The 14,234-nt window shown below is 33.9% G+C and overlaps 1 protein-coding gene across 3 annotated transcripts in view; it reads left to right on the top strand.

Moving 5' to 3' along the window:
* SYCP1 (synaptonemal complex protein 1) overlaps window positions 1-13,623 on the top strand; it is a gene marked incomplete at both ends in the record, with an annotated part of 173,016 nt that extends 159,393 nt beyond the window's left edge. For all 3 annotated transcript variants that reach the window (XM_082615943.1, XM_082615944.1, XM_082615945.1), the window contains 3 exons: window positions 5,424-5,567; window positions 13,286-13,375; window positions 13,486-13,623. In XM_082615943.1, coding sequence (XP_082472069.1) covers window positions 5,424-5,567; window positions 13,286-13,375; window positions 13,486-13,623 — 372 coding nt within the window. The remainder of the gene's footprint in view (window positions 1-5,423; window positions 5,568-13,285; window positions 13,376-13,485) is intronic.
* Between the last annotated feature and the right edge of the window lie 611 nt (window positions 13,624-14,234).

The following is a 14,234-nucleotide window of genomic DNA, read 5'->3' on the forward strand; positions in this document are numbered from 1 at the left end:
CACCCTCCCAACACCTCCATGTGTCTACCAATCTGGAAGCTCTCTGAACCTCACTGTTTAGGGGTTTTATGGAGGTTTCATTACATGGCATGATTTGTTAAATCACTGGCCATTGGTGATTAACTCAGTCTTTAACCCATCTCCCCTCCTAGGAGTTCAGGGGGTGGGGTGAAAGGTTCCAAACTTCTAATCATGCCTTGGTCTTCCTGGCAACCAGCCACCATCCTGAAGCTATCATCCTGAAGCACCCCCTACCACCAGTTATTTCATTAGCATAAACTCAGGTAAGTTGAAAGGAGCTCATTATGAATAACAAAAAACTCTCCTATCAACATCAGTGGGGACAAAGACCAAATATTATACCAAAAGATGCCTCCCGTCAACCCTGTCGCTCAGGAAATTACAAGGGTTTTAGAAGTTGTGTCAGGAACCAAGGACAAAGACCAAATATATATATATATCTTATTGTATCACACTGCCAATCATATTTTTAAAAAATTATTTTACCAATTTATTGTACCAAATTATTGTACATTCTGGCTACCAGTGAATGAGAGTTCTGATTGCTGCGCATCCTTGTCACCACATGGTATTTTTCATCTTTTTGATTTTAGCTATTCTGGTGGTGTGGTGACCTTACTTTTTATTTCAAATGAAGTTTTATTTTGCAATTAATTTTAGATCTATAGAAAAGTTACAAAGGTAATACAGAGAATCCCTTTATATTCCTCACCCGGTTTTCACCATTGTTAACATCTTACATTACCATGTACATTTGTCAAAACTAAGAATCATTCATTGGTACATTACTATTAACTAGACTTCAGACTTGATTTGGATTTCACAGTTTTTCCGTTAATGTCCTCTTTCTCTTCCAGGATCCAACTCAGGGTACTATACTGTATTTAATTGTCATGTCTTCATCATAATTTTTTGTGTGTGTGTGCTGTACGCGGGCCTCTCACTGTTGCGGCCTCTCCCGTTGCGGAGCACAGGCTCCTGACGCGCAGGCCTAGTGGCCATGGCTCACGGGCCCAGCCGCTCCGTGGCATGTGGGATCTTCCTGGACCGGGGCACGAACCCGTGTCCCCTGCATCGGCAGGCGGACTCTCAACCACTGTGCCACCAGGGAAGCCCTTATAATTTTTAATGTAGACATTTACAGCTATGAACTTCTCTCTAAGCACTGATTTCACTGTATCCCATAAGTCTGTTGTATTTTCCTTTTCATTCTCTCAAAGTACTTTCTAATTTCCCTTGTGATTTATTTTTTGACCCATTGGTTATTTAGGAATGCATTGTATTTCCAAATTTGTGATTTTGCTAAGTATCCATCTAGCTGGTTTATAGTGTTGTTCAAGTATTATATTTCCTTACTGATCTTATGTCTGGTTGTTCTTTTCATTATTGAAAGTGGGGGTATGGAAGTCTCCTACTATTACTGTTGAATTATCTAATTTTCCCAGTTTTTGGTTCATGTGTTGGGGACTATATTGTTAGCTGCATGTATACTTAATACCAATTATCTTTTCTTGATGGATTGACTCTTTTACCTTTATAAAATGTTCCTTTTTGTCACTAGTAATCTTTTTTTTAAGTATATATATATTTTTTTGTTTGTTTGTTTTTTTTTTTGTTTTCCTTGCTGTATGCGGGCCTCTCACTGTTGTGGCCTCTCCCGTTGCGGAGCACAGGCTCCGGACGCCCAGGCTCAGCGGCCATGGCTCACGGGCCCAGCCGCTCCGCGGCATGTGGGATCCTCCCGGACCGGGGCACGAACCCGTGTCCCCTGCATCGGCAGGCGGACTCTCAACCACTGCGCCACCAGGGAAGCCCTAAGTATATTTTATCTGATATTAGCTCTTTTGTTTACTATTTGCATGGTATATCTTTTATCACCCTTTTACTGCCAACCTATTCATGTTATGGAATCTAAATTGTGTCTTTTGTGGACATAATATAGTTGGATCATGCTTTTTTCCATCATTCATTCTGACAATCTCTGCATTTTGATTGGAATGTTTAATCGACTTACATTTAATGTAATTACTAATAATGTAGAACTTAGGTCCACCATTTTGTTCTTTGTTTTCTATATGTCTTATGTCTTTTTATTCCTGTATCTTTCCATTACTGTCTTATTTTGTGTTAAATAAGTATTACCTAGTATACCACTTTAATCCTTTTGGTTTTTACTATACTGTTGGAATAATTTTCTTAGTGATTGGAAAAGTACAATTAACACCTTAACTTAAACTTAGTTTGAATTAATGTCAGTGTAATTTCAATGGTATATAAAAACTTTGCCCCAATGTATCTGTTCCCTCTTTCTCTTTTGTGCTATCATTGTCACATATTTATGCATTTTAAGCCCATTGATACAGTATTATTGCTTTATATATCTGTGTCTAAAATCAGATAGGAAAAACAGAGTTATAAACAAAAATATATTTATACTACCTTTTATGATTACCTATGCAGTGTCCTTTTCTGGTGCTCTTTATTTCTTCATATGAATTTGAGTCTTGTGTTCTTTCATTTCAGCCTGAAGGACTGCCTTTAGTATTTCTTGTGGGGAAGGTCTGCTTGTGACAAATTCTCTCAATTTTTGTTTATCTAGGAATATCTTAATTTCTCCTTCATTTTTGAAGGACAGTTTTGCTGGATATAGAATTATTTGGTAATGGTTCCTTTTAGCATTTGGATATGTCAATCTTTTATGGACTCCCTTGTTTCTGATGAGAAATCAGCTGTTAATATTATTGAAGATACCTTGGATATGGTGAGTCCCTTGTCTCTTGCTACTTTCAAGTTTCTCTTTGTTTTTTGACATTTTGGTTATGATGTGTCTAGGTGTGGATCTCTTTGATTTTATCTTCCTTGGAGCTTGTTGAGCGTCTTGGATGTACAGATTAATGGTTACATCAAATTTAGGAGGTTTTCAGTCATTATTTTTTCAAATATTATTTCTGCCCTTTCTCTCTCTGCTCTCATTCTTTTTTTATTTTTATATTTATTTTTTGGGGGCTGTGCCATGTGGCTTGCAGGATCTTAGTTCCACAACCAGGGATTGAACCCAGCCCACTTGCACTGGAAGTACAGAGTCCTAACTATTGGACCACCAGGGAATTCCCTCTGCTCTCATTCCCATTATGTGTATGTTGGTATGGGTGATGGTGTCCCACAGGTCTCTGAGGCTCTTTTCATTTTTCTTTTTTCTTCTTTCTGTTACTCAGATTGGATAATATCAGTTGAACTATCTTCAGGTTCATGGATTCTTTCCTCTACCTGCTCAAATCTGAGGTTGAGCCTCTTTAGTGATTTTTCATTTCAGTTATTGTACTTTTCAACTCCAGAATTTCTATTTGCTTCTTTTAAAAATAATTTCTATCCATCTATTGATGTTCCATTTGGTTTGACGTTGTCTTTATACTTTCCTTTAGTTCTTTGGACATGGTTTTTATTTTACTATAATATGACTATAATATGACTATAAGATTACTATAATATGTTCACTTTGAACATGTTTAAAATAGTGGGTTTAAAGTCTTTGTCTAGGAAGTCCAATAACTAGGTTTCCTTAGGGATAGTTTCTGTTGATTGCTTCCTCACACATGTATGGGCCATTATTTCTTATTTGCACAGCTTATAATTTTCTCTTGAAATCTGAACATTAAAAATAATGTAAGTGACAAATCTGGAAATCAGATTCTCCCTTTCTCCTCAAGGTTTGTTGTTTCTGCTTGTCATAGTTTTTATTGTTTGTTTAGTGATTTTTCTAAATTAATTCTGTAAAGTTTGTATTCTTTGAGTGCCACTAAAGTCTCTACTAGTTAGCTTAATGTTCAGCTAATGTTTTAATAGTGATTTCCTTAAATACCCGGATCAATAAATCTCACAATCTTTGCCAAAGGACTATAAGTTAGTGTTAAGGCATGCTTTCAACACTCAGCCAGGCAGTAGAAAGCTCTGCCTTCGCCTTCAGTTTCTGCTTTTGCAGACCCTCAAGATGAGCCACAGGTAAGAGCTTAGGGCCTTCTCATGTCTCTCCTGTGCTTACAGCCCTGTGTGAGCATGGCTTTCTGTATTTCCAGGAATATATCAGGGTTTTTCAAAGCCCCTATGGACATCTTATTTCCTAGCTGTCCTTTTAAGGTTTTTGGTTAGTCTGTCATTCACCCAACTGTTAATCATTGCCTCAGGGAGCTGCAAAGTTAAAACACTTGTCTTTAATTGTTTTTGACAAATATTATTCCCTACCCTACACACATCAAGGAGAAAGCTTTTTTTTTTTTCTAACTGAGTGAGCTCTGAGTTGGGTCCAATACCGACAGTCCTGTAAATGAAATCATCCAGAGAACCACTAGGCAGGTCAAATAATGACAACTCTTCGGGAATAAAACTTTGAAAGAGCTCCCAGTTCTGTTTTGATGTGTCCAGTGGCTGCCAGCCTGGACCAGGAATGTTGGCTGTTACTTTTTAAGGGTACCGTAGAGCTAGACAGCAGGGGATGAGATGAAGAAAAGTTAAGATACTGCTAATTTTGCTCTTCTTACAGAAGTTCAGCCATTAACAACAATAATAAAAAACTCTCCAGGTTGTTGCAAGCTTTTTGTTAATTTCCATAGTTCTAAACAAGCTGATTCTGACCACCTTTACCAGCATTTTTGTTGCTTTGTGGAAGAGCATATTTTTGGAGCTCCTTATTCTGCCATTTTTGCTAATATCAGTGCCCTTACTTTTTAAAGATACTTTTTAAAAATTATAAAACTTACATATTACATATTACAGGGTAATATGGAATACTAAACATTGACTAATGGAATTACTTTGTCAACAAAACATAAGCAAACTTTTTGTCAAATAAATCAGTAAGTATTTTTATGGAGTGAGAAAAGCTTTCAGGCCTTGGGCCTTAATCATTGTTAGAAAAATTAAAGTCTCAAGATTGTTGACTGCTGAAGCTGGAGTGCCTCTTTACTTTCTCTTTCTGTATCTCTGCCCATCCCTCTCTTTCTTCCTCTCTTTTTCAAAAACTTCTGAATTAAATTCTTATCCAAAATTTCTACTTCATATACATGCCAATAATAATGGAGAGTTATTATTTTTTTTTTCTTTTTTTTTTTTTTCTTTTTGCGGTATGCGGGCCTCTCACTGCCGTGGCCTCCCCCGCCGCGGAGCACAGGCTCCGGACGCGCAGGCCCAGCGGCCATGGCTCACGGGCCCAGCCGCCCCGCGGCACATGGGATCCTCCCAGACCGGGGCACGAACCCGTATCCCCCGCATCGGCAGGCGGACTCCCAACCACTGCGCCACCAGGGAGGCCCGGAGAGTTATTATTGATTGCTAAAACCTCAACTTGCCTTTACTAGTAATATATGTTTTATTTGATGGGATAACGTATTGTTTTTCTTTTTGAATAGGCATATACTGTGAGGACACCAACAAAACTAAAAATTCAGCAAAGAGAAAACAAGAATGTACCCACTGAAGAAAGTAGTAAAAAGAGAAAAATGGTCTTTGAGTTTGATATTAATTCGGATAGTTCAGAAACTACTGATCTTTTGGTAAAATTATTACAAATAATCAGCATTTATTATTTGTTTACATTATTATATTTCTACATTATTTCTTGATGTATATGTATAATATATATGCATAGTATCTATTATTGCAATACTGAAAAAAAGTAGAACTCTACTATAACACAGAACCCTCTACTTATGCAGCATTTTAAAGAAATTAGGGTTAAAAAAATCTCCCTAAACTTCAGAAAACATGACATTTTGAAATACTTAATATAACATAGTTGTCATATGAGAGGACTAACCCTCTTGTTTTCCAGAAGAGTGTTATTTCTTTTCCTTTTTTTTTTTTTAAAGAAAGGCTAGGTGAATATCTTTAATCTTGCTGCAGCCAAATTTGTTATTCAAGACCCCTCTTGATTTTGCATTTTATACATGTTCTTTTATTTTATACCACTTATTGGTTGAAATCTGTATCAAGATATTGGTTGAAAACTATAACATTTCTATGATTCTTAATGGGTTAATGTGTTAAAGGTGACATGTTTAAGGAGTATAGTTCCCCTAGCAGTTTGTATCACCAATTACTCCCTACTATGAGTATATTAACACATATCAGTATTTTCTTAAAGCATAATAATGATTTATTGAGAATAATTAAACTTATACTCATTTAATTTAAAACGAGATAAACCTTATTACATGAAATGGAGCAATTTACCAAAGATTCTTAATTACAAAATTCCAGTTAAAGTCATTTGTTTCATTATTCCAACTCATAGCTATGAGATCCTTCAAGCTTTTATACTGCTTTGGGATCCTCTACTTTCATTTGTTCTGGAATAATGAGTAGCTGAAGTCTTAAAATTGTAATTATTGAAGTTAACTTATAGAAAATCCCTACTCTAGTATCTCTTTGTTTTGTAGATAATGATTAGCATTTTAATGATTAAAATGTGAACCAGGCACTATTGTAAAGACTTTACACAGATTACTTCAGTTATTTCTTGAAACAATCTCATGCTTTAGAAGTAGAGACAGGGTTGTTATTCTCATTTTACAGATGAGGAAACTGAGTCACACTGTTACGTTGCCTAAGGTCACATAACTAGTAAGGCATGGAGCCAAAATTTGAACACCAACAGTCTAGCTCCATAGCCTATGTATGTCATTGTACATAATAACCGCCAGTTCAAACTGAAGTCCAGATATTAAAAGAATGTAATGAGAATTATTAGAAAGAGCATGAGCTATGGAATTAGATATTCCAGGGCTAGAATTCATACTGTTTTTCTAGTAGTGTGAATTTAGGCTAGTTTCTTAGCTTATGTGAGATTCGGAATGACTCATGATTTCATTTCATTTTTAAAAGGAGCATCACGACTTTGTAACATAATAAACATACTACAGTATTTTATTTATTTTAATTTTATTTATTACAGTTCAAACTAGTCTAAAGACATTTCATAGTGGGCTTTATTTGTTATAATTATCACTTGAAGTTAGTTATTTTTGTAATTTTCTTAGCTGTTGCATTTAAATTTTGATGAACATTCAAATTATTATAAAAAGTAAGATTTTAAAATGTATTGTCTAGAATGACCTTAGAGAAGATAGTGGAGTAGGAAGTGCCAGGAACCCATTTCTCCACCTAGACAACAATGGTAATGGCAGAAACTGTCTGAAGTAATTTTTTTTGGAACTCTAAAGACTATTTGAATGCTTGTAACTTTCAGAGGGAAACTTGGCTAGTAAGTTGTGGTTAATTTTGGTCAATTTCAGCCTTAAAAGTGGTAATGGCTACCTATCACCCAACCCATAACCATGTGGTAGGGCCATGCTCATGTCTTGCTGGAACCAGGGTGAACAATAAGACCTTGTCCTCCGAAGATCAAGGTTCAGTGTTCTGACTGCTGATTCTGATCACAGGTACAGGTACAGATTCTGGCTGCCATTGTTTCAAACCTCACTGGCTGAAGTGTCTTCCAGAAGATTTGTCTTCCAGAAGAACAAACTGCACTTTTATCTCTCTCTTTTTTTCCCTCTTTGGAGAGCCAGATGTTCAAGTATTAGAACATTCAAAATCAATCCCATTTACAGGGCATTTAGAAAGCCATGCCCAGGGAAAGACACAGGCTCAGAAAAAAAACCAGGAAGATCTCAAGTTTTCACCACAGGCTTATCCAATGCACAGAGACACTTTTAATAGTAAAACAAAAAGCAAAATAAATCTAAATAAATAAACAGTAAACCCTGGGGAAGGGGAAGAATCTGATTTGCAGATGTATCAAATTATAAGATTAAAGTGGCTAGTTTTCAACAGCAATAACAATAAAATCACAAGGCATATGAAGAAAAGGAAAGTATAGCCTATCAAAGGAACAAAACAAATCAGCAGAAAATGTCCATGAGGAAGCTCAGTTATTGGACTTACTAGACAAAGACTTTAAAAACAACCATCTTAAAGATGTTCAAAGAACTAAAGGAAGACATAGACAAAAACAGAAAAATGTATGAATAAAATAAGAATAGCAATAAAGAGATAGAAATTATAAAAGGAACCAAGAAGAAATCTTGGAATTGACAGTACAGTAATTGAAATGAAAAGTGTATTAGAGGGATTCAAAAGCAGATATAAGTAAGCAGAAGAAAGAATTGGTAAACTTGAAGATAGGACAATAAACTATTGAGTATAAGCACAGAAAAAAAGGAATGAAGAAAAGTGAACAGAGCCTCAGAAACTTATGGGACACTGTCAAAAAATCAATATATGAATTGTGGGAGTCCCAGAAAGAGAAGAGAGAAAGGGGAAGAAAGAATGTTTGAAGAAATGGCTGAAAACTTTTCAGATTTTGATGAAGTAAATGAATCTACAAATCCAAGCTCAATGAATTCTAAGTGGATAGATTCAAATAGACTCACATCAAAACACATTATAATCAAACTGTTGAAAGACAGAATCTTTTTTTTTAATACACAATATATTTGTTCCCCTGTGCTATACAGTAGGTCCTTGTTTGTTATCCTTTTTAAATATAGCAGTATGTACATGTCAATAGGAGACTCCCTAACTATCTCTTCCCTCCATCCTTCCCCACCTGGTAAACATAAGTTCATTCAAAAGACAGAGAGAATCTTGAAAGCAACAAGAGAGAATCAACTCATCATATATGTTACCCTCAATAAGATTATCAGCTGATTTTTCATTGGAAACCTTGGAACCAGAAGTCAGTAGATTTACATATTCAAACTGCTGAAAGACAAACATTGTCAGCTAAGCATTTGCTATCTGGCAAAACTGTCCTTCAGAAATGTAGTGAAATTAAGACATTCCCAGATAAACAAAAGCTGAGGGAGTTGTCACTAGACATTCTCTTCAAGAAATGATGAACGGAGTTGTTCAGGTCGAAATGAAAGTATGCTAGATGAAGAAATAAAAGATCTCTGATAAAGTTAAATACATTGGAAATTATAAAAGCTGAAATGATTGTAATTTTGGTTTCTAACTTCACTTTTTATTCTCTACATAATTTAAAAGACAAATGCTTAATTTATGTTGTTGGGCACACAATATATAAAGATGTAATTTTTGACATCAGTAACAGAAGGAGAATGGAGCTGTATAAGAGCAGTTTGTGTAGGCTATTGAAGAGAAGTTGGTATAAATTCAAATTAGGTTACTATAATGTTTGGTCATTAAATGTAATCCCCATGGTAACCACAAAAATTATCTATAGAATACACACAAAAGGAAATGGGAAGGGAATCAAAGCATTTTACTACCAAAAAAGTCACCTAAACACAAAAGAAGAGAGTAATGGAGGAAATGAGTGACCAAAAACAAACAAACAAAACACCTATAAAGCATATAGAAAATGAATATCAAAGGCAAAAGTTAGTCTCCCCTTATCAGTAGTTACTTAAATGTAAACAGATTACATACTCCAGTAAACAAAAAAAAAAAGACTCATGTCAGCTTTAAAAAAAATAAATAAAAATAAGTAAATTGGTTAAATGTGAAAGGATGGAAAAAGATGTGCAAATAGTAACCAAAAAGGAGGTGGGATGGCTATACTAATATCTGACAAAATAGACTTTAAATCAAAAAGTACAAGAAACAAATAAGGACATTATATATTAATAAAAGATTCAATTCAGTGGGAAGTTATGAGAGTTTTAATCATTTACACATCTAATAACAAACCCTTAAAATATATGAAGTAAAGCTAATACAAAGAGATGAAGTTAGAAATCAATAAGAGAAGGAAAATTAGAAAATTCACAAACTTGTGGAAATTAACACACTTCTAACCAACCAATGGATCAGAGAAGAAATCACAAGGGAAATTTGACTTAGAGATGTATGAAAATGAAAAACACAATACACCAAAACTTATGTAAGACAGAAAAAACAGTGCTCTAAGGGAAATGTAATAGCTGTAAATTCCTACATTGAAAAAGAAAGAAATCAATAAACTAACTTTATACCTTAAGGAACTAGAAAAAGAAGATCAAACTAAACCCAAAGCTGACAGAGGAAGGAAATAATAAGGTTAGAGTGGAGATAGATAAATTAGAGAAAAGGAAACAACAGGAAATCAATGAATCCAAAATTTGTTTCTTTGAAAAGATCAGTTAAATTGACAAACCTTTAGCTAGACTGACAAAGAAAAGCAAATACCTAAAGTCAGAAATATAATTGGAGATGTTATTACCAACATTTTAGAGGTAGAGAATACTGTGAATAATTATATGCCAACAAATTAGATAACCTAGAAGAAATATACAAATAGAAAAACTACTTGAAATACACAAATTACCTAAATCTGCTCAAAAAGAAACAGAAAACCTCATCAGAGCTGAGTTAGTAATCCAAAACTCCCAGCAAAGAAAAGTCCTCAACCAGATAGCTTTATCGATGGATTCTACCAAATATTTAAAGACTTAACACCAGTCCCTCTCAAAGTCTTCCAAAAAATTGAAGGGAGAACACTTTGTAACTCATTCAATAAGGCCAGCATTACCAAAGCCAGATGAAGACATCACAAGAAAGGAAAATTGTAGACCATTATTCTTTCTGAATGTAGATGCAAAAATCCTCAACAAAATATTAGCAAATCAAATCCAACAGCATAGTAAGAGGATCATTTACCATGACCAAAGAGACTTATCCAAGAAATGCCAGAGTAGTTCAATATAAGAAAATCAATATAATACACCACATTAATAGAACAAAGGAAAAAAATTCCAAATGATCGTCTCAATTGACATGATAAAAACTCATAAAGCTAGGACAGAGGGAAAATTCCTCAACATGATAAAGGGTATGAATGAAGACCAAAGCTAACATCATACTCAATGGTGAAAGACTGAAAGCTTTCCCCCTAAGATTAAGAATAAGGCAAGGATGCCTACTTTCACCAGTGTTAGTCAGCATTGTACTGGAAGTTCTAGCCATGGCTTTTAACTATTAGACAAATATAAAAAACAAAAATAAAAGGCATGCAAATGAAAAAAGAGGTAAAACTGCCTCTGATTTGCAGGTGACATGATCATATCTATACATGGAAAATCACAAAGCCTAAACAAGAAATCTTCTGGACCTAATAGATAAATTCAGCAATGTTGAAGGGTATAAGATCAACATATGAAAAGCAGTTATGTTTCTATACACCAACAATGAATAATCCAAAAAGGAAATTAAGAAAACAATTTTATTTACTATACCATTAAAAAGAATTAAATACTTAAGAACAAATCTAGCCAAGAAAGTAAAATACTCATACACTGAAAATTACAAAACATTGCTGAAAGACTTAAAAATAAAGAAAAAAAATTCTGTGTTCATGGATAGAAAGACTTAACATTGTTAAGATGTCAATACTACCAAAAGCAGTGTACATATTTAACATGTTCCCTATCAAATTTCCAACAGCTTTTTTGGCAGAAATGGAAAATTCGATACATTTATACAGATTTGCAAGGGGCCCCAGATAGCTAAAGCAATCTTGAAAAAGAAAGACAACATTGGAGGACTCACAGTTCCTGACTTTGAAACTTATTACAAAGCTAGTAATTGAAATAGTATAGTACCAGCATAAAGACAAATATATACACCAATGTAATAAAAAACAGAGCCCAGAAATAAATCTTCACATATATAATCAATTAAGTTTTGACAAGAGTGCCAAGATCATTCAATGGGGAAAGGATGGTTTTTTCAGCAAATGGTACTAGGAAAACTGGGTGTCCACATGCAAGAGAATGAAGTTGGACTCTTACCTTACATCATATACAAAAATTGACTCAGAATGAATCAAAGACCTAATCGTAAGGAATAAAACTATGAAACTCTTAGAAGAACATTGGGAAAATCTTCATGACATTGAATGGCAAGGACTTCATGGATATGATGACACCAAAGCACAGGCACAAAAGAGAAAAAAAATAGGTAAATTGGACCTCATCAAAATTAAGAACTTAAATGCATCAAAGGACTCTATTAAGAAAGTGAAAAGGTTAAAGATTGGGAGAAAATATTTGCAAATCATATATCTGACAAGAGATTAATATCCAGAATACATAAGGAACTCCTGTAACTCAATGACACAAAACAAGCCAGTTGAAAAATGGGCAAAGGACTTGACCAGACATTTCTCCAAAGGAGATATACAAGTGCCCAATAAGCACATAAAAGATGAATGCTACAGAGTTATAAGGACAGACAAGTTTTTGTTGTTTTAAATTAGGTTAATTTATTCTTTTTATATAGGCAGCCATTAATGAACATTCAGTTACCATGCAGTAAGCAAAATTTTAATGATAGTTTACAATATGATTTTTAAAATAATTTCTCTTTTCTAAGTTGGTCAGTTGGTGCATACTGATTTGAGTGTATCTGAAAAGTCAGTTCTTTGTGACTAAGTGAATTCTGCTGAAATCTTAGAATTCATGAAAATGGCTGAATACTTTCATCCATGAAGCTTCTGAAATTTGTGTCAAGTGTGACTTTAATGAGCAGGAAAAGATAATGTGAACTGATTGCTTACCTGACTAAATTTATTTAGCATATTCATTAAGGAAATGGATTCTGGAGCCAACCTGGATTTGAATCCTGGCTCCACCTCTTACTAGCTGTATAGTCTTGGGCAAGTTACTTAATATTTGTGTGTCTCAGTTCTTCACCTTTAAAGTGGGGATAATAATAGTATTTGTGTGTCATAAAAATATTGTGAGGATTAAAACTAATTAAAATATGCAAAGTGCTTAAAGTAGTGCCTGACATAAAGAAAATACTGAATAAATGTTAGCTATTATTATTTGGGAAAATATTCATAAATTGATAATTGACAACATTTATAATTTTTATAGGATTATGAATGCTTATTATAAGGCCTAAGTGTATTTAAATAAGTAGGTTGGGGAGAAGGGGTGGGGAAAGTGATAGTATGAAGACTCTGAAACTGAAATAGAAATCAGTAGAAAAACACTATTCATACACATCTTGTATTCCACATAACCTTTTAGGTATATAGTTAATAGAATCAAAATCTAGGTCCTTGTTTGACAGATTGTCATTTTCTTCTTTCTTCAGTCTTTTTTATTTTTTTCCTCTTCTTTTCCTTTCTCCTCTCTCCTCTTTTATTCTCCCTCCTTGTACTCCTCCATCTCCTTCTCATATGTGGGATGTAGACAAAAATTTAATAATATAATATTAATGGTGGCAGCCTCCAAATTATATTTTTATATTTCTCTTTAAGAGCATGATTTCAGAGGAAGAGACATTGACAAAACTACACATGAAGAATAATCCACCAATTTCTCAATTTTGTGTCAGAACACCAAAAAAGGTAGTTTTAAAATTTTATTTCAGAAAGCAAATTTCAAAAGCTGGATTTAATTCTTTTTTTTTTCTTTTTTTAAATTAAACATATTATGATTTTATTTATTTTCTATTCAGACTCCTTCATCTCTAACAACCCCTGGATGTACACGGAAGCTTGGAGCTATGAGGAAAATGCAGGAGGACCGTTGGGCTGTAATTGCTAAAATGGATAGGAAACAAAAACTAAAGGAAGCAGAAAAGCTATTTGTTTAATTTCAGAAAATCAGTGTGATTAAGGAGCCTAAATAACAGCAAATTTATAGTTAATTTTTTTATTCTTATTTTCTACAGAGCCAAACATTTTCTGAAATTGAGACTTTTTTTGATATTTTCATAAATAATTTGTTTCTTTATATTTTAATATTTTGGCCTAAATGGAAGATAACCACATGTTACTTAAAAACTTGTAATTCTATTCAGATAATTAGATGATTATATTTTGGTTTTACCTTTTCTTGTATTCATGAAAGCTGTTTTGTCTAAGTTTTCACACCTGTAAAGTTGTCCGTTGAACACTAGGAACACATTACTGAGATTTACTATTTATTCTTTACTATTAAAATATTTTAGATGCAAATACTTCTCATTGATTCTGTGAGGTCATCTGAACAGCTAATTATTATAATTTTGCTAATATTATTTATTTTTAAAATCTTGAGGGCATCTAAGTTTCACAGTTCTGAAGCAGCTTTGATTTATCTATTTATAAAATTGACAAATGGCTTTAAGTTGTGGGAAAAAAGGCTCCACCAGTATGACTACCTAAAATACTTCATTTATTCAACATTCATTTGGCAAATATTTATTGAATATCTGCTAAGAAT

The sequence above is a fragment of the Mesoplodon mirus genome (genome assembly GCF_964341445.2).
Source record: "Mesoplodon mirus genome assembly, chromosome: 3".
NCBI lineage: Eukaryota > Metazoa > Chordata > Mammalia > Artiodactyla > Ziphiidae > Mesoplodon > Mesoplodon mirus.